Source organism: Talpa occidentalis, unplaced genomic scaffold, assembly GCF_014898055.3.
Source record: "Talpa occidentalis isolate TD23 unplaced genomic scaffold, MPIMG_talOcc4v2.1 talOcc4.16, whole genome shotgun sequence".
Taxonomy (NCBI): domain Eukaryota; kingdom Metazoa; phylum Chordata; class Mammalia; order Eulipotyphla; family Talpidae; genus Talpa; species Talpa occidentalis.
This window is the reverse complement of record NW_023601653.1, coordinates 41,767,893-41,794,591: the sequence shown is the minus strand read 5'-3', so window position 1 is coordinate 41,794,591 and position 26,699 is coordinate 41,767,893. Positions and strand designations below refer to the sequence as shown.

Below are 26,699 nucleotides of genomic sequence, written 5' to 3'. Positions count from 1 at the left end.
AAATCAAAATGTCCTATTTGTGAAATGGTTAGAAGCCCATTTAGGGTAAACAGGAGTCAGCAGTGGCTGCAGAGCACCCCAGAAAGGGAGAATAGAATGGTGCTGGCAGAGTTTAGATTCTCTTTTCTACCAGTGCCCAAGCTTTATAATCATAGACAGCAGGAGAGAATAGAAAGATGAGGATTACCAGGACCTCCCTGGTGGCACAAGGGGTTGAGTCTCAGCACTATGAAGCTATCGACAGAGACTGCAGCACAAGCTCAATCCCTGGACAGGGTGGTGACCCACATGGCGCATCAGACCTCTCCTGTCTTGCTTGGTGCTCCCCTCAGCAATGGATTTCAGAAGATCCGCCTGTTCTGCTCCCCATTCTGTCTCTGGTGAAATCCTCTCACTTCCCTTCACCTCTGGCCTACACCCGAGTTCTTGCACACATAAATAAAATAAATCTAAAAAAGATGAGGATTTCCTACAGACAGGTGTGTGCCCTGGGCCAGTGATCTTATTCTGAGCCTGTTTCCTTATTTGTATAATGAATTTCTTTAATTATCCTTATTTGCAAAAGAATAATTGTTTTGCATATTATAAAGATAAGTGGTAGTACAGAAAACTCTGGGCACTCAAGAAATGATAATAAGTAGGAATTACTCAGAAAAAGTAAAAAGTATGCTGGAGTCCAATGGTAAGAAATATCCCCTAACAGTAGATGATATCTGGATGATAATAAGCAACTATCTGGTTTGGAGACTTAACCTCAAAGGACATTTAAGGAAAAGAAAAAGAAGAAGCAGGGTTGAAATGTCCAAGAGTATGTATGTGTGGCAGCTGAATCCTGCACTGGACTTTCAAGTACGTACCACATCAAAATGTAGAGCAGAAAATCAGAAATGATTTCTACAAAGATGCTGGCTTAGCTGACATGAAGTTTTCACCCTCCATCCCAACTGCCCTTGGCCCTTACCCTCAAAAGTGTAGCTTCTGTTGTTCTTATAAACAGTCTTGTAGACCCTACTCTCTTTTCCTATCTTTTAGGAGGACTCAGACTGCAACAAACCACACCTCCTACCCCGAAGCTGGAGAGCTTCCTGCTAAGGGAGCCACAGAAACTGGCTATAAAGTCAGGAGGTCGGAGAATATCCCACATCATTGGAAAGAAGGGAGGGAGAAAAAAAGTAATACTCTTTATTACTTAAGAATTGGAAAAACCTGCTTGCCAAGGTCACAGCTAAGCCAAGGGCACCCTCTACCTATCTTTCGGCCTCCACTCACTCACGCTATCTATTTTTCGACTCTAGTTTCCCATAAGGCTCTTTAGGCTCAACAGAATAAAACTGTAGTAGTGGGCCTCCCTGGTGGCGCAGGCGGTTGAGTGCCGCAGGTGGCTGAGTCCGATGCACTGTGAAGCTGTCCACAGCCTCTGCAGCACGGGTTCGATCCTGGCCGGTCAGTGAGAATTGCACATGGCAAAGCAGACCTCTCCTGTCTTGCCCACTGCTCCCCTCAGCAGTGTATTTCATCAGTCTGCCTGTTCTGTTCCCCGCTCTGTCTCTGGTGAATCCTCTCACCCTCCTGCACATCTGGCCTGTGCTCCGGTTCTTTTATAAAAATAAATAAATATTTTTTAAATAAATAAAAAACAAAACTGTAGTAGTATTTAAAATCCATGTTACAGTCGATGGCTTATAGAGATGTATTTGTAGTTAAAAGGAGGGAACATTGGCAAATGAAATTCTGATCACTACATTAGTACATTTTCCTAAATTTTATTTATCTTTGCGTGGAAGAACTGGGGTGTAAGCCAGAGGTGCGGAGCATTGAGAGGATTCATCAGAGACAGAGTGGGGAGCAGAACAGTGGATCAGTCACTTCTTGATTAAAATGCAGTCAGGGTGTTATGGCAGGGCTGTCTACTCAAGAGATGGGACGAGGTGAAATTCCAATCACCGAATTCAAAAGCACAAAGTTTTTGCAAAGTTAGGGCTGGTTGGGGTTCAATGTGTTTATACATTTTATTAGGCTGAATTGAAAGATCTGAAGACTGAATAAATTCCTTTCCTGTTGTCTTCATCTGCTTTTGCAGACGATTCCCAACAGATGTCACATAAGCAATTCAAATGATCGTCTTCAAGTGGAGCATAACTTTAGGAATGCATAATTCAAGAGAGTAGCTGAAAACTGGAATAATATTTTCAGATTATTTTTGTATTGGCTAAAAAGTGTTAGTGGAAAAATACTCACCTATTTATCTGACCATTTTCGACTTCTGTGAAATCATTGGAGTCATTGCTGATGTTGTCATCTTCAGGCACCGTCATGTTTTGTAGCTCAGTTAGTTCCAATCCACTTTTAAAATGCATCATGTTTGGAAAAGATCTATAATCCGAAAACTAGACTGAACTCTGCTGTTCTGAGTGCATTTACAAGCAGAGAGCAGCCAAAATATAAGCTTGATAGCCCTGCAACACACCACAATGACAATTAATCAACAGATGAATAACATCACCATTCATTTATTGATATTTATTGATAAACTGTGCATTTATTGATAATGCAATTTTTACATTTTGCGAGTCTATGCATTAAAACGTTATAGATGCTTATGCCTAAATTTGACACCTTGCATACATTTCCCTCCATTTTAAACTAAAATGAGTCATGTCCCATAATCCTTTTTTTTAAAGATTTATTTTATTATATTTATGCATACAAGAACTGGGGTATAGGCTAGAGGTGCGGGGGTGAGAGGATTCACCAGAGACAGAGCGGGGAGCAGAACAGGCAGATCAAGTGAAATCTACTGCTGAGGGGAGCAGTGGGCCAGACAGGAGGGGTTTGCTGCACCTTGTGGGTCAGCTCCCTGTCCGGGGATCTAACTCAGGCTACAGTGGTTTGCGATAGCTTGGTAGTGCTGAGACTTAATCACTGTGCCACCAGGGAGGCCCCCAGGTCCCATAATCTTTATACTCACATTTATAGGAATTCCATGTCAACTATGGGTAAGATAGACTCCCCTTTATGAAACAGTGTGTTTAAAATCAAAGTGATTAAAGACGTCAGATCACAGGCCATGTATAGCAGGATGCAGGCCAGAGGGGCACAAAAGCACATCTGATTGAGCAATCCCAGTTTAATAAAAATGCAAATCCCAATAAATGACATCATGGGGATCAGCCTGGAGGTCAAGCAGGAAAGGACAAATCTATGTTTTGAAATTCAGCAAACAGTTTGCCCACCAACCACAAGAGATTAAATCAATCTCTTCAATGAAATCACTCCATGTCAGGGAATTAAAAATCATACTTAGGGATTTATGTTAATCTACCTGAAACTATATTTCCTCATCAGAAACAAAAAGATTTGCAGATTGCACATTTCCCCTCACGTGGAAAACTGTGCTTTATATTCAGGTTCTGAAAGGTCACCCAGAGTATATTAGGTGGGAAAACATTTCAGACACAGCCATACCAATCAAAAAGCAGATGGCAACAGAGGTAAATGCAACCTCAGAAGCAAAGTCCATGTATGTACAGGAATCTCACCAGGATAACCTCAATGAGGTCACAGAGCATGGCATGAAACAGAACGTCAAAGAAATTTTGTGTTGCCTTCATTGGTAAATTCCCTTGTACAGTTCTCAGCAAAGGGGCCGGTGCTGTGTTTGATCCTGAGTTCCCTAAGACTAATGACTTAAGGGACAAAATTCAAATGGCCCATCTAAGCACCCTTGAGATCCCAAGAAGCATTTTGTTAACTGATGATATTTTCAGGACCCAGAGAAAGTACCCTTGTATGATACTTCTTTAGGGGTTTTCTTCACTAGGGATTTCTTTCTTCGTGTCTTGCCCAGCACTAGCCACCCATTATTTCTTTTTACTCACACAGTCTCCTATCGAGAATAAAACTTTCCAGGCTCCTTTACAAATTTACCACTTAAGTGCTTTCTCATATCTCAGCTTCCAGGAGCCTCCCTCACCCTCCTGCAGAGAAGATCTCTCCTAGAAAGTAGGGACCCAGGACAGGAAACTGAGTCTCAAGACATCTGGTCTAAGGCTAAGTTGGCAGCCCCAGGTTGGACCATTCCAGAGACCCGGCTGGACCCAGTGCCTCACCCAGCAGCAGAGTTTACAACCTGTCGTTACTTTGCAAAAGTTGACTTCATTGAAATGGTTGGAGCCCGGGCTGGACTGAGTCATTTCTAGAGGTCTTATGGCTCTCCTGTAGACGCACTCAGAGGAAGAGATACTAGGACACTGGCAGACAGTTGATTTAATAGCTGCTGTTTCCAGGCTGGACTAAGGCGTCCCTTTTTCTCCTCGAACTGCTGTGAAATGGAGCCCTGAGGAGAGGAAAGGCTGACGGCTAATAGTCTTGGAGTCACCTGTTTGAATTCGAACTTCCATATCAAATATGTGTGTGTGTCACTACGGGGGTGGGGGGAGAGGAAGGACAAGGGTCAAAATAAGGGGGGGTGCAATTGTATGGGGAATATAACCAAAATGAAAATGCATACATTGTGCAAAGGTGAAAAATGATGTAAGAATTATATAAAATATTAAAAACAATCATTCTGGAAAGAAAACGAACATAAAAACTGTGATCTAATTAAACCAATTTCAATATAAAGCATTGTTCATATTAAAAACGAACAAAAAACAAATATGTGTGTGTGTAGTGTACTTAGATCACACACACACACACACACACACACACACAGGCATTCAAAGAAGTGAATAGAATGAAAGAAGAAACCAATTGAAAGGAGGGAGCAAGTTCTGGAACAGAGGAAGTCAGAATTATGTCAATGTCAGGTAATTACACAGAACACACCTGCTAGCTATATTTCCTCACAGAAATCTCCTCTCTCTGGATGTTGTCTGTGTCCTAACCTCTTTTTTTTTTTAACAAGTTTTTATTGTTGTGAAATAATCTATCTGAAATCCAGCTTGTTCGTGAAAACAAAAACTTGAAAATGGGGAATATTAACAGTTTGTGGCACCCCTCCTGAGGCTGAGGTGGCCTTAGAGAACATTATCCCTTCAGTTCATCATGTTCTCACTGGTAGGGCTAGTGAGGGGCTCAACAAGCCTAAGAGGGTCACATTAGGATATGTGAAGTAATTTCATGTCAACATCACAATTGGACTGCATCTTGAAAAAAGGTTTTTCTGATTCTATAATTAATACATATTTACTACAGAATCTTTGGAACAGGGGCCTCCTTGGTGGCCTAGGGGTTGAGTCTCAGCGCTGTCACCTCTGTGGCCTGAGTTCGATCCCCGCCGGGGAGCTGACCCACATAGGGCAGAACAGACCTCTCCTGTGTCGCCCGCTGCTCCCCTCAGCAGTGGATTTCAGTCAGTCCACCTGTTCACTTCCCACTATGTCTCTACGGCATCCTCTCATCCCCGCATCTCTGGCCTACACCTCAGTTGTTCCATGTAAAAAAAACCCCACAAAACTTTAGAACAGACCTTGTAAAAAATAAAGTCCTCCCACCCCTAGAATGGGCATGCATTCTTATGTATTTCCTCTCTCCTTGTCTTTCCTTCTCTCTCTCTCTCTCCTTTCCATTCAACATTATGACTTTAGACTGTTCTTGACCTATTTTTTCATGTAGTATATTGCAAGTATTTTGAAGAATGAAAGATTTAAAAAAAACACATTAGGTCCTTATTAATAAATAAGTTTTGTAGAAAATACAATTTTGCAAATGTAGGAGGATATAAGTGAAAAAAAGGCACCTGTTATCTCAGCAAGCGGGGGCGATCGCAGTGTTTATGCTGGTGTCGAGCCTCAGGGTTTTTCTGTGCACAAACAATTGGTGCCTGGCACGCGATGGGTACTCAATAAATATGATAAATATCTGTTAAATGAAAATAATGAGCACGACTGAAAAATACATGTAGATTTACAAAATGGAAATCACACCACAGAGATTTTAAAAGAAACATGTCCACTTAACAAGAAAAGGTCTCCTGATAATCAGACTATGCAAGTAATTAAAAGGTGAACTGGGGTCATCATGGGAAGATCTTGATGTTAACCCAACCACAATACTATCTCTCAATGTACCTAATTGGTTACAAATTATAGTTTATTCAGCACAGAACATTTCTGATCCTTTCCATGGGAGGTACTCCTAAGCGCATTATCATCTGGGTATGGTACAGATTGGTACATTTTAGTAATAGTACTAATCAAACACATAAACTTATTCAATACTCTGCATGGTGTTATATATCAAAGGACAGAATAAATAAACTTGTCTAGGGCCTCCCCAGTGGCGCAGCAGTTGAGTGCTGGGTTGCGAAGCTGCCCGCAGCCTCTGCAGCGCCAGTTCGAGCCCCGGCCACCGGGCGAGGGTCCCACATGGCGCGCAGACCTCTCCTGCTGCCCGCTGCTCCCCTCAGCAGTGTATTTCGTCAGTCTGCCTGCTCTGCTCTCCCCTCTGGCTCTGGTGAATTCTCTCACCCTCCCGCGCTTCTGACTGTACCCAGTGATTGTATAAATAAATAAATAAATCTTTTGTTTTTTTTAAAAAAAGAAACTTGTCAGGCCTTATGTTACTTAGAGTGGACTGAAGCAAGTGAGACCATGCATATAAAATGAAAGCGTACCTTAAAATATTTACATGATAGATCAAACTACATGGGAAAACAAAAAATAAGTCCGGAAGATTTCAGACACACACACACACACACACACACACACACACACACACCATATGCAGGGAGGAAGGAAGATGGGACCTAGAGAAATCAGATAAGTTTTGCAGAGATAGGACTTGAAGTCTGTCTAAAAACAGGAAGGATCTAGACTACAGGTGGGAAAAGCATGACTTGTACTAGGAAAAACACGTAAAGACACAGAGGCCAAATGCACATACAGCCTTTTATGATGCTTCAGATGAACGCACCTAGAGTAGGGACTACGGTCTTGAGTAATAGAAGTTTTGTAGGTTCATCAGGCAAAGCTGATGAAAAGATTGTAGAGGGAAAACAAAAGCAAAGAATAGGTTGTAGGGTGGGCCTCCCTGGTGGCGCAAGGGGTTACGATGCAACCTATGAAAGTGTCTGCAGCCACTGCAGCACGAGTTCTATCCTCAGCCAGGGAGCTACCCACATGGCACAGCAGACCTCTTCTGACTGGCCTGCTGCTCCCCTCAGAAGTGTATTTCAGTCAGTCTGCCTGTTCTGTTCTTCACTCTGTCTCTAGTGACTCCTCTCACCCCCGCACCTCTGGTCTGTACCCCCATTCTTGTATGCATAAATAAATAAATCTTTAAAAAAATAGGTTGTAAATTAAACATGGTCCAAAATTACTTTTTGAGATCAATAAACAAAAATTACAATTTCAATTGCTGATACCCTTAGTAGAGAACTGCTCTGCTCTGCTCAAAAATTTTCCCACCTTTTTCAAGTTTATTTCCATAGATCACAGAAAGTTGAAAACTATACTTCCCATTCTTTCTCATTCTTTCATAGTTCAGGTTCTAGATTTAGATTCCACAAATCAGAGAATGGCGAAGGGAGGGGGGGTAGCAGCAAGGCCAGCATTTTGCTGGTACAATTCCAGCAGATGTAGCAGATAGCACTGGAGCGAATGTTTATGAGCCAACTACAGATTCCTGGTCATCAGATTTGGCTTGAGTGATGCGTTATTGGGGCAGCTGAAACAGTGGCTTCCTGGTTTCTGGGCTTTGCAACTTCCTACTGGAGGCATAAGTAGCCGGATGCGTGGTGGTGTTTTGGAACTAATCCTAGAAGCCCAGCCTAGAACCTACTGTGTCTCTTCTAACAATTTTATAGGAACTTAATTCCCTGTATTAAATCCCTTTCACTTACTAGACACAGAAAGATCTTCATTACATTCAAGTAAACCTTGACTGAAGTTTTGATTTTATTTTTCCACCCTTTAAATTTTTTATTATGGGGGCTTCCCTGGTGGCTTAGGGGTTAAGTTTCAGCACTGTAACCACTGTGGGTTGAGTTAGATCCCCAGCCAGGGAGCTGACCCACATGGCACAGCAGACCTCTCCCGTCTCGCCTGCTGCTCCCCTCAGCAGTGGATTTCAGTCAATCTGCCTGTTCTGTTCCCCACTCTGTTTCTGGTGAGTCCTCTCCCCTCCCTTACCTCTGGCCTACACCCCAGTTCTTCTATGCAAAAAAAAATAATTATGGTAAGTTTTAAATATATGTAAGAAAGGACAGAATGATATAATGGTTCCTCATCTACAAAGGTTAACAGTGATCAATTCAGGACAGTCTTATTCATTTTACCAAAACCATGACCAGAGTTATTTCAAAACAGACCCAGACATCCTATCATCTGTAAATATCTCAGCATATATCTCCAAAGTGTAAGACTTATACACTTTAATCGTGCTACCATAGCACGATTAAACTTTAAAACATACAATGATTTTTTAATATCAATATATATCTAGCTACATATATTTAATTTTAAAATTTGTGGTGAATCATTATTGGTTTTCTAATCTGAAGAACTAGTAAGACCCTATCTCTCCCGGCCCAGCTCCTGAGAATCAATGACAGCCGGAGGTCATGGTTTTGAGTGTATTCGACCAAGGCCAGGGTGATCCCATGCTTCCCGCCATCCCATGCCACCACTGTCCAAACCTGCCTACCCCAATCAGTACAAACTGATTTTCTACATCTCAAAAGGTTTCAATCTAAGCAGTTAACTGAAACATCAGGAATCCTTGTTTTTGGCTAAATTGCATTAACTTGATATGGTAATCTTATATCCTGACTGGCACTTTTATATACACTAGAGCAACCAAAATGAAAAATGAACTGATACATTCAAGTTGATCATCAAAAGTCACTGACCAGGATACCTAAGAGCTGGACACCACATTCTATCTGAATTATACCGGAATTAAAAGCTTAAAGTGGATATCCATTTTGTTAATCTGGGATCTTTGGGAAGTGGGGAATAGCATGAATGGGCTGGTACTGAGAAGGCTGGGAGTCAATATACCATCTCAGAAGAAAGGGTGTTGTTATTTTTCTCTCTGCTCATACCTCGTGGTTGACCGTTGTTGTGCTGGGCTCTACATGGGCCTCAAGGCCACTTCCTCTCTGCTGGCTGCCCTGACATGTGTCAGTCGCCGCAGCTGTGTATCCGGAAAGCAACCTTATCTAGAACCTAGAACTACCCCCCAACCTTTTTGGCGCCAACAGCCTCTGAACTACTAGCCTCTTCCGTACTAACAATTCTGGCGCCAGTGCTTAGGAGCTGGGCGGCCGTAAGCATGCAGGCTAACTTCTCTCATGCTAGTTTCCTCATCTGTAAAAGGAGATAAAGTGACCCCACCCCATGGTTCCTATAGAGAGGTCACAGGCCGCACTCACAGCAGGCCTGGTGGGTTCTGCTGTGCTCCCAGGATCCTCTCTGCTGCCACCTTCTTATCAAGGCGAGGGGCCTTTTCTCAGTCTGAATTTTCTTCAACTCCTGCCACAGAGGGCACACTGTTTACCCATCCCCCTAACTCGCGCTTACCACATCCTCCTGAGAGAGCTTGGCCTTCTCTGCCAGTACCCTCTTCTTCCTGCCCTTACACTCCACTCTACCCTTCACACCCCCTGCAAATTCCTCTCTCTCTAAGGATTCAAGCCTGTAGGATTCAAGCTTTCTCCAACAAGGAGAAATCCTTTCTCTAAGGAATCAAGCTTTCTCCAACATGGGCTTCTTCCAGATCTTTTCTCTGAACTGTTTTCATCTTACAGATCTCCTCATAAACACTGCTTAATGTGATCACGCCCTTAACATGGCAGGTGTCTCCTTTATCGGTGAAATGAAAATGCTGAAGGGAAAGATGATCTCTCAGTTTTCCTCTGCTCAGAAGAGTTTCCACAAATTCTTCTCAGACTCCAGTTGCAGCTGGACTTCTCCAAGCCGTTACCTCAAACTCTACAGGCTCATACTCGACACATCACCCGACTTCACTTATCAGCGTTCCTGTATCAGTGACAGATTTTAACACTCATTCTCATCACTCAAGATGTGGACACCAGATGTCACTCAGCGCAGGGTCCAATCTAATCAGCCCCCAAGTCCTCTCAACATTCCCTCACTAAATTCCTCTCTGCTCGACAGCACCTTCCTCCGTGCTACCCTCTGATCTGACCCTCCTATCTCCAGGAGCAGATTCTTCCTGAAATCATTGTATGGCTGTTCCTCCTCCCTTTGTGAATCATAACTGTTCCTAGTGTCTACAGGGTGAGGTCCAAGCACTGGAACTTTGACTTCAAAGCCCAGGTTCCTTATACAGTCTCTTTCACTTTCTCTCTCATCCCATTCTTCTTGAACCTTCCATCCCTACAATGGATCCAGTCTTTTACAGCTTCCTGCTCCATTCACAACATCCCTTTGCGCTTTACCCACTGAACCTCTTCCCTCCTTAACACAATGCTTCTTTCTGAACCTAGTTTCCTTGAGTGATTTTTTAAACATTTTTTTGTTGTTGTTGAGGTAACACTTGTTTACTACATCATATATGATTTAGAGGTATAGGGTCATCCCATTTGGGTGTTATTACCACACCATACCCACCACCAAAACACCCCTAGGCTTTTTTTTTGCATAGAAGAACTGGGGTGCAGGCCAGAGGTACAGGGGGTGAGAGGATTCACTGGAGACAGAGTGGGGAACAGAACAGACAGACTGACTAAAATCCACTGCTGAGGGGAGCAGCGAGTGAGACAGGAGAGGTCTGCTGTGCCATGTGGGTCAGCTCCCTCACCGGGGATGGAACTCAGGCCAAAGCAGTGATAGCGCGGAGACTTAACCCCAAGGTCACCAGGGAGGCCCAAAACACCCCTAGTCCTAACATTATTTCAAACCAGCCTCATCTGTGATATCTTTCTCCAGTGGCCAACTATGCTTGATTATTTACTGGGATGAATTCTTACAGCACGACAGTACAGACTATTCATTAGCTTATAGCAAGGGCTCTCATGCATTTTAATAATCTTTTTATGTTGTTATCACTCTCCCTAACTATACTTAAAATTCCTCCAGGGCAGGGAATGGGAACATAGTCCCCGTAGCTCTCTAGAACATGACCATACTAAGTATGTCTAACTATTGTAAAACATGGAAATTATGTGAAAATACATTTAAAACGGAAAAAACACTATATAGGTGTAAAGCATTTATCATCAACACCCTGGCTGTAGTAAAGCAGAGGTTGTGAGCTAGGGACAAGTTGTCTCCTGACACCCAGGGACATTCAGCAGCGTCAGGAGACATATTCGGGGTCACAGGTGAGGAGACACTGTGGGCTTCCAGTGGAGAGAGGCCAGAGAAGCTGCTAAACCACAGTGTATGGGAGTGCGGGCCCCAGCTGAGAGTGCTGAGGCCCCACAGGGGTAGTGCCCTGGGTGGGAGGCCCCATGCTGGTGGAAGCTCCTCTGTGCTGGCCATTTCCCTGGTGCCTGCTTGGCCCTATTTCATCCCAGTGTGAGCACCTGCTTCTACTACCCTCACTCCATACTTCCCTTATATCATTTAAGTAATCTGTCCAGCAATACACCTAGCCTGTATCTGGCAATGAACCTGTTCACATTCAGATGTTTTGAAATGACTCTCACTTCTTGAAGACAGAAAATACTGACAAAGTCTAGAACTTAATGAAGTCAGCCTATAGCTCCAGATACAGTATAGACTATGTATTACATTTAAAAAAAAAAAACAAAAACAAAAAAACCCAACTCAAGGGACCTCCCTGACGGCGCAGGGATTAAAGTCTCAGCACTATCAAGCTATCACCAGCCACTTCAGCCTGGCCTGAGTTTGATCCCCAACCAGGGAGCTGACCCACATGGCACAGCAGACCTCTCCTGTCTCACCTGCTGCTCCCCAAGGCAGTGGATTTCAGTCAATCTGCCTGTTCTGCTCCCCACTCTGTCTCTGGTGAATCCTCTCACACACATGCCCTGTACCTCTGGCCTACACTCCAGTTCTTGTATGCATAAATAAATAAAATAAATCTTTTAAAAAAAAAAACCAACCATTTGAAGATTGTTTTAATTAGAATAATGCATGTATTTGAGCAGGCTGAATACCAACAAAATTTTAAATCCTTTTCATCAACTGAAAATTCAGAGATTTTAATAATTACTGAATCGGAATGAGTTGAAAACAGCCTAGAATATTACAACCTTAGAGGAAAGGTGTTTTGTTTGTTTGTTTGTTTGTTTGTTTGTTTGTTTTTGCCTGTGTGTGTTTTTGCTTGAACAGTATTTATGATCAAGGACTGCTATTGAACTAAAAACAGTAAGTGGGAATTTCTTTGTTTTTAAACCCTAGTTAAACTATGACAGTTAATTCTCAATGAAACACTCTAGAAATAATGAGAAATTTAAAGAACTACAAAGTTGTGCATATAAAGAGGATCATTAGTAAAAAGGAACATTTAAAAATGTGCCTTTATTTGGAAAGAATACATTCTAAAACCAAATGATGTCATCGTCCTTGAAAAAATTTTCTCTTCTCTCTGGGCTTCTCTTTTCTCACCTTAAAAGAGGAAAATCAGGTTACCTGAAGCTTTCTTAAGGATCTCACCCTGCTCTTAATTCTCTGAATTTATGATGTTATAGGCTGTTTTATAATGAATCACTTTCAGAGGTAAGAAGATGGTTTTGTTGACAAGTCTTTTGAATAGTGACTTATACCAATAACCCACAATAATGCATGGATATAGCAATCATCTCTGGAGATTAAAAAAAAAAAAAAAAAAAAAAAAAAAACAACCCAGTGATACACTCCCTAGCCCCCAACAGCACACTGATTTAATTGGTCTAAGATGGGATCCAAGCTTAGGTGCTTTAAATGTCCTCCAGAGAATACTAATGTGCAGTCAGCATTAAGATCTCCAGATTTAGACTAAAGATTAAAAACAAATCTAGCCAGGCCCAGAGAGGTAAAAAAAGGAAGCAAAGCAGAATACATGATTGTGTGCCCCAAATATTCCAGTGGGAATAAACCAGATCCTACTGTGTCCCATTTATTTTTGTAAGAATAACCAGATCTTTAAAAGAAAAGCCAGAAATCCAGATTTTAAATGAAATTCTGATTTTCAGATGTTGGCAACTAATTCCAAACAATTTTAAGAGAAGGTGTAGGTCACGTAAAATAAACCCACAGACTTCATTTGCTTCTACAGCCACCAGTTTGCAACCTAAACAAAAGGAGTTCAATCAATAATACAAAAATAATCAATAAGACACACATTTTTGGGTCTCCCTGGTGTCGCAAGGGGCTAAGACACAACTTATGAAGCTATTCACAGTCACTGCAGCACAAGTTTGATCCCTGGCCAGGGAGATATCCACATGGCACAGCAGACCTCTCCTGACTTGCCTTCCGCTCCCCTCAGCAGTGTATTTTGTCAGTCTCCCTGTTCTGCTTCCTACTCTGTCTCTGATGAATCCTCTCACTGCCACCCTCCACACCTCTGGTCTATATCCCAGCTCTTATATGCATTAATAAATAAATCTTTACTAAAAAAAAAAAAAGACACACATTTTCTCTGCATCGTCTCTCCCGCTTCGAGGTTCTTCCTCCCATAACTTGGCCTATAGCCTATCTCTTTCTTTTTCCTTTCCATTGTCTCTTTTCCAATCTCCTTCATCACTCCATCACTAAGAAATGGAAACTGAGATCCACACACTAAATCTTTTATGCGGCGCTGACTGTATCGCTGGCCAGGCTTCCATGCCTGGGAAAACTCAGGTTATAAATTGTAACTTGAGGCTGCTGCTTGGTGATGTCAACGACTTATTTGTTTAGTCAAATCAGGGGGAAAGTAGCCAAGCCCCTAATTTCACACTATTAGGGCTTGTTATCAAGCCACTTATGGAGACTTTGATTAATTTCTAATTTTGTTTTGTTTTTAAATCTAAACCACTGCATATATAAGTCACCCAGTGTTGGGTTTTGCTTGTTTGTTTAATTCCCATATCTGGGATCCAGGTCAACTCCACCTGACTCTCCTAGGATGGAGTCTGAGCTTTGGTAGCTTTTAAAGGCTGCCAGGTGAAGTCACAGCTGAGAACACTAATCTAAACCGACCCCCTAAACCTGCAGATTAGCTATGGGTTTAACTGGACATGGTCAAGGATTTTCACAGCTCTGTTCTCCCTATATCTTCCCAATTTTGTGAGTTAGGCATCTCGGACACTATTATTAGCACCAGACAGATGAAAACCGAGAAATAAAAATGTTAAATGAATTGTCCGAGTATATCCAGCTAGTGATTAGCAAAGACACAGAGTAACCTCACTTGAGGCAGAGTCCCTGGATTGCAAACCCAGTACTTGAGAAGCTTCCACAAACGATGGAGCCTTCCCCTGAATTCCTCTACTGTTAAGAAGTACTGGAACACACCAGGTAGGCAGCAACGAATCTACTGTGATCAAATTTCAGAACTAAGTATAACAATGTTTTCAAAAGACTCAGTTGAAGGTCAGTGTTCCAAAGTATCCTTTACTGGAGTCTACATAGGATTGGGATGGATTCACTGGTCCCAGCCCATATCACCTTTCATAGAGGCATGCTTTCCTGGAGACAGAAAAGATTTGGGTAGTTTCCATTAAGATATTATTTCCAGAAAGGCATTTCTAAGTGATTAAATATTCATAGAATATTAGAATATCAGAGGAACTTTACTGATAAACTTTCTCCACCTCTCCTGAGAAATGAGAAAACTGAAACCCCATTTAATTCAAAATATGGTGTGCTAGCATCAAGGCATGCTCTGGACAGCCATTCCCTTAATTAAATCTTCAGGATAATTCAGTAAGGTGGATATCACCCTCCATCCTTATTATCATCACAATCCCACTTGAATCAAACGAAACAAACTAATGTTTAGAAATGCTCAACAATTGGTCCAAGACACCCAGGCAATACATTGAGACTTCTGCTCCACCTGATTCAAAGCCCAAGGCCTTGTTCTCCTTCCATCATCACCTGGAGTGACAACTGAACACAAAGTGAAAGATGAACAGGTTTTTATGAAAATGCTAGGAGGCCATCATTGAAAACTTGGCATTGAGCTTGGATCTTCACAAATATGTAGAACTTCAAAAGGCATTCCAATCTGGACCAACACAGTCGTTGAGGTAGGAGAGTGACAGGGACCATGAGGCTGATTTGGGACAGAGAAAGAAAGAGGGGGGGCCTCCCTGGTGGCACAAGGGGTTAAAACGCAACCTTTGAAGCTATTCACAGCCACTGCAGCACAAGTTCGATCCCCAGCCAGGGAGCCACCCACAAGGAGCAGCAGACCTCTCCTGACTCGCCCACTGCTCCCCTCAGCAGTGTATTTCAGTCAATCCAAGTGTTTTGTTCCCCACTCTGTCTCTGGTGAATCCTCTCACCCCCCACACCTCTGGCCTGTACCCCAGTTCTTATATGCATAAATAAATAAATCTTTCAAAGAAGAAAGGGTGGAGGTCCTGAGTGCCTGAATTGAGGCTTTTTGTAGGAGATGGGGAGTTACTGAAGGTCTTTAGAAGATCATTAAAAAATGTGATGAGTCTTAGAAATAAAGATCTCAGGGAGATATGGAGATTAATAGAGACTGAATTAGTACAGAGCTTGCTATGGAGACCAATTGGAACATGGAGCCACGCTAGAAGCCCTCAGACCAGTGCCCAGTCGGTATCTTCAGCCTCTTAGCCTGGCTCCTTCAGACCAGGTCTGCTCATGACTCTCATAGCCCTGATACAATACCTGAATTACCACGTCTAGGTCACGTGCCTGCAACTTGAACTCAGGCAGTGGGAACGGAGATGAGGCTGCAGTTTGAGGGGGCATTACAAGGGCCTGGTATTTGCTCAGAAGTGGGGAGAGATTAAGAAAAAAAGAGAAGTTGAGTAGTAAAAGAGGTTTCAGACTCAGAAGAAGGGGAGTAGATAGAGAGAAAAGCAGAGAGAGTCAGTATCATCAAGAAGTGAAGGAGAGGGGGCCTCTCTGGTGGTGCAAGGGTTAAGAAGCAACCTATGAAACTATCCGCAGCCACTGCAGCATGAGTTTGAGGCTGCAGCATGAGTTTGATCCCCCGCCAGCCCGGAGCAACCCACATGGCTCAGCAGACCTCTCCTGATTCACCTGCTGCTCCCCTTAGCAGTATATTTCAGTCAGTCTGCCTGTTCTGCTCCCCACTCTGTCTCTGGTGAATCCTCTCACCCTCCCCCCCACGCCTCTGGCCTGTACCCCAGCTCTTGTATGCATAAATAAATAAATCTTAAAAAAAAAAAAGAAGTGAAGGGAGGGTTTGGTCAAGATCTCAATGCAACATGCATTTATTTAGTAGTTACTATGCTCTGCTCATTAGGGCCACAATGAGTAAAACTGATTTTTGCCCACAAGAATCACTCAGAGGGAAGAAAAATGAGACTAGTAAGAACCAGATGTCTGGCTTTCCAGTCTCAGCACAAATGTCACCCTCCCAGAGGCCCTCTCGGAATGTGCCCAATTTCAAGCATTCCTCCCGATTGACAAGATCCTGGGTTCCTTCACTGAACTGTCAAAATTTCTGACACATGTATGTATTGTCTGTCTCTCCCAGGAGAAGCCAAGCTTCTCAGAACTTTATATTGTCTGTCACAGAATAAGCCCCCGTTAGGAAATATCTCTTGACTACCATTGTGCAAAAAAAGGAACGAATAAACTTCATCTAGGTTAAGGTCTCAAAGCAAAAGAGGCGAGTTTCCAGATGCTCAAGGCTACATCCCGAGAATGAAGTGCTTCTGAAGAAGCCACTTTGAGGTTGGAGCTAACCAAATCCAAAGGGCACACGCATCCGTGCCCCGACCTGGCTGTTCTGCACGGATTTCAAGAATAACCACCCGCCTGCAATGTTAATAACCAGGCCAGCCACCTTGCTCAGGTATATTTCCGTTGTCCTTCTGACGTCAGAAAAAGCACGAGTTGATGCAGTTTCTTCTACCAAGGTGACAAATTACAGCCTTGCTGGGCCCTGCAGTTTACAAACCATTTCTTCTCTCCTCCCTATTTATCTATATAATTAAAAACCCACAGCAGAAATGTTCAGTCTTCCCAAAGCACACAGATCCCGTTTCTCCGCGGTGGGGGTCTTTCCTTCGACCACACACAGCAGCTCGGATCCGCCGAGCAGGAACGTGATCCTGGCGGCAGCTAGGCTGCCCCCCCGAGACACCGCGGTATAAAAGCCCTGAGTCGGCGCCGCAGAGCGAGACACAAAGGACTCCCAATTGCAGCCCCACTTTTTCTAGCCAAAGAGCGCCCGTGAATGGAGCCCCCAAAGCAAACACTCTCTGGCCGCGGAATTCCTCTTGCCGCCATAAGCAGCAGTACCTTCTCGGCCCAACGCCCCCACCCCCGAAGCGATGTGGCCACGAAGCGGAGTCCGGGGAGCCGGGGTGGGGGGGGCGCGTGGGGGGCGCGTGGGGTCCCCGTGGGTGGCGACGGGCTGGACTGAAGTCAGGGCGGTGGATTACGGCGGGGTGTCGGGGCTCGCCCAGACGCTCACGGGGCACACGCGCGCTTTCCTGCCAGCACCCCCCCCCCGCGAGTTTCAGGGTTTAAGGGCCTTTCGTGCCAACGTTTAGGGCGGCAAGCGGGGTGCGGGCGGCGGGAGGGGAGGGGAGCGCGGTCGCACCCAGCGCCGCGCAGATCGCGGCCTTTTGTTCGCCAGTTCCGCCGGATCCCGGCTCTCGGAACCACACTCCCCCTTTGCTTCTTCGTCAGCTGCAAAGAAGCCTCTCCGGGGCGAGAAGGGCCAGTGAGTCACCTCCAGCATCCTGTAGCAATCCCCCCGCGTCCTCCCTCGTCCCTCCGTTACCCGGGCGGGGTTGGGGGGGGCGAGCTCCAGGACCAGGCGGCAAAGATGCTCCCCCCAGTGCGGCTGCCAGCCCCCCGAGACCCAGCCGGCCTCACGCACACCCCCAGGACCTCGCGTGCCCTCCCCCGAGCCCCGAGGACACAGGACATTCCCCCCAGTGTCCGGGTTCCAACAGCCCCCAGGTGTGCGGCCGCGTCCTCGCGTCTGCCGAGCTCCCTCCAGAATCCTGAGGTCCCCTGGCCCCCGTGCAGTTTCACCAGATTCGGTGGCACGCGCGGAGAAAACAGACCCCAAAGTAAGCCACGGCTCCTCGGAGGTGCAGCCAGGACCGGTCTGTTTTGCGCTGCCGCGAGCGCTCGGAAGACCCGCGGGCAGGACCTCTCCTTCCCCTAAAGCAGAACCCCAAGCACCCGGCAAGCCGCGCACCCCCTGCGTCCAAGCGGGTGACTTCCAGGTCCCCTCCGCCCGGCCAGAGCATCCTCCCTTCGCGCCGCCGCGCCCTCTCCCCCCCGGGGCCGTTAAATCGCCTCACCTCGGGCAATAAAAGGAAAGGTGGCCAGAGGAGCCGCCAAGGTGTCCGCCCTGCCGGGATGTCCCCGGCCGCGCGCTGTCCTTTGTGTCAAGGTCTGGCGGCCTCGCCGGGACCCGGCGCCGCGGCGGGCGAGCAGCGGCGGGAGGCCGGGCGCGGAGGCGGGTGCCGCGAAGGTGAAGGGCGAGGCTCCCGGCGACCTTCAGGCAGCGGCTCTGAAGCCCCAGCCCGCGCTCTCCCGCTCGCCTCCTCCTCTCGAGGCCGATTGCATCAGCACCCCCCACCCGTACCCCCACCCCCACGACGCCCGCGGGGCTCGGACTCTCACCGATACGCTCGGGCGCTGCGGGGCTCGGGTCCGAGGCATCTCCTACCGCGGAGCGGGCGGCCCTCGCGCGGCCATCGCGCGGGCTTCACGGGAGGGTCGGGCAGCCCATGCCTCCCGCCTCCAGCGCGCCCGCCTCCACCGCGCTGCGCGCTCCTGCGCGGCGGTCACGGGGCGCCCCTGCCCGCGGCCGCGCCTCACCGCCGCGCGCAGGAGGCCGAGCACCCGCAGGGGTGAGGGGGGGCGGCGGGGCGCGCGTGCGGGCGCCCCGACTGGGGGTTGCAGGGGCCCAGGCGGCGCGCTCCTTGGACACCTGCCTCCGACCCCGGGGCCCCGACAGCGAGCCCAGCACCCTGCGGCGGCGGCCGGAGACTGGGGCCCTCGGGGCTGGAGGTGGAGCGACTAAGGGGGTCCTTTCAGAGAGCAGGCCCGTGTGCCGGAGCGGGGCGGCACTTTTGGGGTACGCCAGGGCCCGGCCAGGAGCGAGGGGCGAGGGGAGCTGCATTTGGGTAGGGCGCCGCGGGAGGAAGGCCACGAGAGGAGCCCGGGGCTGGTGGGCAGCGGCGGGGCGGCGTGTTGGTTCTGGGGAGCGGGCCGGGAGCCGCGCGCAGGCACCTCTGAGAGCCCTTTGTCTCTGACCCGCCTTGGAGGCGCCTCCCTCCGCCGGACCCCACACCCGCAGACCTCGCCGGGCTGCCCCGGATCTGAGCGGTAGGGCTGTTTGGGGGCTGGGTGTGGCGCGCCCCCAAAGACGCGTCGAAGGCTGGGCTCGCACCTGCCTGGGCGCGGAGAGGCCGAGCGGGTTCTCCCGGCCCGGAGGTCCCGCGCGATCCCGCCCAGCCCGCGGCGCGGGGGTTGAGCCGAGCTGCACCTCCCGGGCTCGGGCCGAGCCGGGGAGCATGTCGGAGGGGAGGGGGCGAGCAGGCCGTCTCCCTTTCTTTCGCTTACTCTTTGTTTCGGGCACAGACCCTTTGGACTGGGCTCTTCCTTGCGGGGGAGTTGTGTTTCCTTAAAATGGCGACGGAAAATCCACCTGCCAATTAGATTCTCTTTGCAGCGCGAATGTACAGGGTGGAAACCGAACATTTTATTGACATGAACGCATGTGTCTCTGTGTTCCATCAAAACAGGAAAGGGAAGGTGAATCATAATTAAAAAATTAATCTACCTGGAGCGTTCCAAGCGAGGAGACAGTCGTCACTGGAATGAAGTGGCTGTCGCTTTAAAAGCAAAATCACCGCTGGAAAAGGGAAAGGAAGACCAAATTCCAAGTTTTCATAATGGACTAAAGTCTTTGTCCCCTTCAGAAGGTAGCATGGGGTCCCTCTTGGTTCAAGAATGCTCTTGAAACTGAAGTCAGCGCACACGGAAAGAGGCAAAGGATGCCATATACAGACCAGCGTTCAAGTTTAGACACATGTCAGCTTCCCTCACCTGTTTGCCCTAGTCCTGTTTCCCCAGATGTAAAAAGGAAGGTTAATTGTACCCATATCATAGTAATATATTACAGGTGATTAAAAAGTTGGCTCTTCTCCTCCCCCACCCCCCAACCAAGGCATAAAATATCAGTATGAAATACAACATCAGTATAGTATGCACCTGCCCGGCACAAATAATTCTTACGAATAAGGTAAGAATTATGCATTTTCAGGCAAAGTAGGTAAGCTGTGCATGGAGCTCCTAAACCTGTTGAAATGTTGACCTGGTTAAGCAAACTGTATTCATCAGTGTTTCTTTGAAGAGTATCTCATCTCAAACTTATCTTTAGCACGTTAACTTCTTGCGGAAGTTCTACGCAGAAAATGACATGAGATACCTAACATTTATTGAATTGAGTGCAACATTGCTGAATTGAGCTTTTACTCCTCATTTAAAATGTCACAAGTAAATATGATCTCATTTAATCCTTTCCAATCACGCAGGTATTTTCCTCTTGGCATAAACTAGAAAGCAGTTCAGACACCGTGAACTGGCCATGTTCTTCAAGGCAGGGAGTGGTAAAGAGGAAAGTAAGGAAAGAGATTCTGGTTCTGTGTGAACTCAAAGTCCACGCTCTGTCTTAATCATGGTGCTATAAACAGTTGCAATTAGACACCCTTGGGCCTAGAGTTGCAAAGGCCTTCATTCACTCCTCATCTAAGGTTTTAGTTGACAACCTGGAACTGGACCATAACTTCCTTTTTGTGTGGAGAAGGGCCCCAGGGTAGGGTGTGTTCTGGAGAGAGCTGGGTACTTTTTGTGCTTCTCCAGGTCTGCTTGGAAGTAGACTTCCTATCAGAAGTTCTTGCAGCAGCTCAACACTTAAACTCAATTGCTGTCTCTCAATTGGGAGCAAGGGGTGTGGTGATGCAGGCCCCACACTCACTGTGTGCTTATTTTTTTTTTTTTAAAGATTTATTTATTTATACAAGAACCAGGGAACAGGCCAGATCTGCGGGAGGGTGAGAGGACTCACCAGAGACAGAGCGGGGAACAGAACAGGCAGACTGACAAAATACACTGCTGAGGGGAGCAGCGGGTGAGACAGGAGAGGTCTGCTTCGCCATGTGGGACCCTCACCGGCCGGCCTGGATGGAACAGGCGCTGCAGAAGCTGTGGACAGTTTCACAGCGCCGCGATCAACCGCCTGCACCACCAGGGGAGGCCCTCACTGTGTGCTTATAAAGAGACAAAATGCAAGTCATGTGCTTTACACATGTCAGCCATTTAATCCTTAAACATTTGTGAGGGGGTCTCCTAGGGGTTAAGTCTTAGCACTGTCACAGCTACAGCTTGAATTCAGTCCCCAGCCTGGGAGCTGACCCACACTGCACAGCAGACCTCTCCTGTCTCACCTGCTGCTCCCCTCAGCAGTGGATTTCAGTAGATCCACCTGTTCTACTCCCCACTCTGTGTCTGGGGAATCCTCTCAGCCCTGCACCTCTGGCCTACAACCCAGTTCTTCTACACACAAAAAAAAAAGAAATTAAAAAAAAAAATTGGTGAGAGGTACAGACCATCCTGATCCCTGACTCAGAAGACAAGGAATTTCCCCAAGCCCACACAGCTCTAATTGGCACAAGACACTTGATTCCAGATTCAATTCTCTGTGCCTGTCTCTAAAATAGTCCATATGTTGAAACAACATATGTTGGTGTGCCAGGAGGTGGAAGGAGCCCCAGGTCACTCTGCTTTCAAATGGCAACCACTTCTCCCTGAGTCTAGGGAGTCAATTTGCTCTAAATTCCAACACCTTGTTGGTTGTATCTAATGTTATTTGTGGAGCTTCCCAACTGGGCAGATTTCCCAAAATGGTTCTAAGGTAGTCAAGACACATTGCAGGTTTTATTGTGCACTGTCCTGTGGAACTAAGACAAAATTTCTGCATCTACTTTGGCTAGTAGGCTGGAAAAGGAATCTGTACTGCCAAAGGAGAGGTAACTAACCTCAGGTCATCTAGAACTTTTCTAGTGGCCCATACACTGTCTCTTTGGTGTGGCTCCAGGAAAGAGGGGTGGCTTTGTGAATAATGATTGGTCACCCCAGAGAGGATTAGCCTGAACATAAGCCCCATCCCAGCTCTCACCCCAACTTCACCCTGTACTCACTCAGGTATACCCACTCTGCTGGTTTGTCCTGTAGGACAGCTGTGTGCTTACAGGAAAAATATGCTTGCAGGGAAAACCCACATTTGGGATTTTCAGATTCCCAAATAAATCTGGCCTGGCACTAACAGGCTTCGTGTATATGAGTTTTGATCAATAGTATCAAAATTGGGTCTCTCTGGTGGTGTAGGGGTTAAAGTCTTAGGGTTACCAAGCTATCGATGTGGCCTGAGTTCCATCCCCAGCCAGGGAGGTGATCCACATGGCCAGGCAGACCTCTCCTGTCTCATCCACTGCTCCCCTCAGCAGTGGATTTCAGTAGATCCACCTGTTCTGCTCCTCACTCTGTCTCTGTTAAATCCTCTCACCACCTGCACCTCTGGCCTGCATCTCAGTTCTTCTATGCCTATAGATAAGAGGAGGAGGAAATGAATGACAAGCTTAGAAGGCAGGGATACTGCAGGGCAAATCACAAGGGAAAAGCATGTACCACCTGGGGCCAAGACCAGGGCTTGGTCATCTGAGGATAACTGTGCTTCTCATCTCCCTGGGCAGAAGTGACATTTTTGTCTTTTCAGCTGAAAAGTTAACTTTGGGTAGGAGGAGTTGTTCTTGTTTTTATTACTGCTGGAAGTTCTTGAGGGAAAGAAACCTAATCATTACTTGAGTGAGGAACATGTTTTTACTAAAATAAGTATCCTTTCTAAATGATGATCATTATTTTTTTGCTTTCAATCTTTTTTTATTACTAAAGTAATATTTTCTTACATCGTTGCTTATTTTTGTACAATATTTGATTTGTTCCCTCAGATGTAGTCCCCATAAATCTCCCAACACCATATCATATGGTGAACCATCACCATAGTCCCTTGTGCTCTTCCCTCCCCTGTTTTGACCCCCTTCTTTCTCCTCCCCTGCTGAATGCTTCCAATCCATAGTTGCCTGCAAGTTTTGTATTTTTCTTTTGACCCTTTGTTTGATTTCCCTATACTCCTCCTATAAGTGAAACCATCCAATATTTTTCTTTTTCCTTCTGGCTTATTTCAGTGAGCATCATCCCTTCCAGCTCCGTCCATGTTTCTGCAAATGGCATGAGTTTATCTTTTTTAATGGCTGGTAGTATTCCATTGCATATATAGACCACATCTTCTTGATTCAGTCATCTGTCTTGGGGCACTTAAGTTGTTTCCATATCTAGGCTATTGTAAATAGAGCTTCTATAAACAGAGAAATGCAGGTTTCCTTTAAAATTAATGTTTTGTGTCATTTGGGTAGATTTCTAGGAGTGGAATTATTGGGTCATATGGTAGATCCACTAAATGATTGGTTTTTGTTTTTTTTTTAAATCTATGATTAATTTTAGTGAAAGCAAAAATATTTAATTTTAATGATGCACACCTGAAATTTCTACAATCTTATAATGTGGTGTTTCTTTTGTGTGTGTGTGTGTGTTTTATTTTTATATTCCCCATACAATTGCAGCCCCCTGATTTTCCTGCCCCCCCCAAATGTGTCTCTAGTTCATAGTTGTTTGTTGATTTTGATTTTTTCTTTCTTATAGTTATTCTTTTTCCTGGGCCCTTATTTAGGTTTTCTAGATTCCTGTTATGAGTGAGACCATCCGGTATTTTTCTTTTTCTTTCTGGCTTATTTCTCTGAGCATGATCCCTTCCAGCTCCATCCATGTTGCTGCAAATTGCATGTGTTTATCTTTTTTGATTGCTGAGTAATATTCCATGGTGTATATGTGCCACATCTTCTTGATCCAGTCATCTATTTTGGGGCATTTGGGTTGTTTCCAAAGCTTAGCTATTGTAAATAGTGCTGCTATAAACATAGGGGTGCAGGTGCTCTTTGGAATTAATGTTTCTGTGTCCTTTGGGTAAATACCTAGGAGTGGAATTGCTGGATCATATGGAAGCTCTATCTTTAGTAGGTTGAGGAATCTCCACACAGCTTTCCGTAGTGGTTGGACCAGTTTGCACTCCCACCAGCAGTGCAGGAGAGTTCCTTTCTCTCTACATCCTCCTAAATGATTGTTCTTAATATAGGAAATAGCATACTTTTCAGTGTGTTCCAATGGGGTAGTATTTATTTCCTAAGAAATTTTATGTATCACATAAGATATTCAATTACGTCTAACTCCAAATTAATTTTAAATGAAGAAATTATATTCCTTTTACCTCTCCATTTTCATACCTTTACCTGCCTTCTTATTGTCTAAATCTACAATGAATTTCAAAGTAGAATGACAGACTTTCTGATATCATGAGCTCACACCAGGATAAGAAACATGATCTATTTAAGTGTGAGTTGTCTCAACCTAGCTGAGTCGGCTTTTCCCATCAATATGAAGGGGCTTTAGATCCCACCTAAAGTGTAAGCTTGCTATTTAATCTGTATTGGACTCACCTTCTTTAGGGTGATTGGGTTAAGCCCACTAGCCTCTAACTCCTGCTCAGGGTTGGGAATAGGAGCCTGGAGTCCCTGCCTTCTAAGCTTGTCTTTCATTTCCTCCTCTTATCTATAGGCACCCTCTCCTTGATGCTAAGTCCAAATCACAGTCCAATTATGCAAATAAACTAAAGGTGGAGTTTCAGATTTTCCCTAACATCTGTTTGCAAACATAAAGCTTTTTACTTGATTAGTGTCATTTTCTGATGTCAGAAAAACATTTCCCAGTTTAAATCTACCCTTCTCATTTGTCTTGAGCATGCCGCTATAGGCAGGAAAACATAAAAGTTAAAATACCATGAAAATAATTCAGGACAAATACTGTTTTCATTTGAAATGTGCAGATAATTGAAATTTCAAAATTGCCCTGCTTGTGCCACTTACCTCTTTGCTTTGGTTTTATAGGCAAGTTCATAAACGCCAGCAAGCAGAGCTTTTAAGTGAGGGGTGCTATGGACTTCAGTCCAGAGCAGGGAACTGACATGTTCCTTTTGGTTTAGGGAAATAAATTTTCAAATGTATCAAGATATTCTGGCAGAGTTTCAACCCATCTGTGATGCAGATGAAATATCAGCTTATAACAAGTACCCACATGATCGTGCTGGACCATGTAAAGGCTGGCAAGGAGGAAATCGTCACAACTGCAAAAGTCCCTCTGGTCCCCTCCCACATTACCTAAAATGAATGAGAATCAGCTCCTTACAGATTCAGTGGCTTCTAGGTCCACCGACTTCACCGCTCCGGGCCCTCCTCAGGGGCCTGTGCTGGCTTTGGGAAGGAAAGATCCATTCCATGCTCCTGGCAAACGATGTGGGTGGGCGCCCCCCAGGGGACTGCGGTGCCCCTTGCATCCAAGAGCAGCGGAATCAAGAGCAGAGTGGGAAAGTCTATCCCACAGCCGAAGCATGCAGACCGTCACAGCTCACTTAGACCACGCAGTCCTTAGCATTTGGTGCTTGATTGCCACGTGGGCACCGTCACCACCCATGACCCCAAGCACCCACACAGAATTCACTCTTCGAGTCTTTGTGGAGGGTCCATCAGCCAGAAAGTGGATGAGCTGTGAGGTTCTTTCCACCAGCACTTCAGGACATGACAACACAGCAGCTCAGCATCTGCCTGATTCCAGCGTCCTCTCCCGCCAGCCTGGAAGTCACCTGAGCACAGAAGCCCGTGCTGCGAGGAGCATCGTGAGCTAATCTCCTTAGATCTCTAAGGAGCTGAGAGAGACTTGCTCCCAAGAGCTGCACCAAGTAGTAAATGATCTGTTAGGGAAATCCATGCACGGACATCAGTCCACGCAGGGGCTCATCAGCCACCGCTCCAGCGCGAAGCATTCCAACGACTGGTGGCCTTGACCATACAGGCAGGGATCACCGGCCCCCACGGCTCCTCCCACAGCCAGGTGCGCATCGGCTGGCTTCCCTCACCTCCTTTCTCTGAATTCTTCACAGTGAAGATGTTGGTGCAAGAAGAGCACAAGGGACTGTGGTGATGGTGCACGGGTGACTTGGTGGTGGGAATTTCATGGGGACTACACCTAATAGGAGAAAACATACTTTGTATAAAAATGAAGAATGATGTAATATATATATATATATAATTTTAAAAAAAAGTATCCCAGGAAGCATCAGAGTTAAATAGCTAATCCTCAGTTAATGGCCCTGGCATTTGTGATCTCTGTCTTTGGTCAATTATGGGCCACAACTCCCACCCATGCATTTGAAGAATTTTTCTTTTTCTTTTTCTTTTTCTTTTTTTTTTTAAAGATTTATTAATTTATGCATACAAGAACTGGGGTACACGCCAGAGCTGTGGGGGTGAGAGGATTCACCAGAAACAGAGTGGGGAACAGAATGGGCAGACTGACTGAAATACACTGCTAAGGGGAGCAGCAGGCGAGGCAGGAGAGGTCTGCTGCACCATGTGGGTAGCTCCCTGGCCAGGG

General features: G+C 45.9%; 1 protein-coding gene across 5 annotated transcripts in view; it reads right to left on the bottom strand.

Moving 5' to 3' along the window:
• SLC38A1 (solute carrier family 38 member 1) overlaps window positions 1-19,509 on the bottom strand; it is a 71,768-nt gene extending 52,259 nt beyond the window's left edge. Inside the window, exons 1-4 of one of the 5 annotated variants that reach the window (XM_037514099.2) lie at window positions 18,717-18,809; window positions 5,741-5,862; window positions 4,130-4,336; window positions 2,239-2,456 (exon numbers count right to left, since the gene is read on the bottom strand). In XM_037514099.2, the coding sequence (XP_037369996.1) occupies window positions 2,239-2,360 (122 nt within the window). In that variant the 5' untranslated portion in view covers window positions 2,361-2,456; window positions 4,130-4,336; window positions 5,741-5,862; window positions 18,717-18,809. Of the gene's footprint in view, window positions 1-2,238; window positions 2,457-4,129; window positions 4,337-5,740; window positions 5,863-18,391; window positions 18,498-18,716; window positions 18,810-19,488 lie in introns of those variants that run through there. The other 4 variants (XM_054696276.1, XM_037514097.2, XM_037514098.2 and 1 more) reach the window with 4 other exon arrangements.
• Between the last annotated feature and the right edge of the window lie 7,190 nt (window positions 19,510-26,699).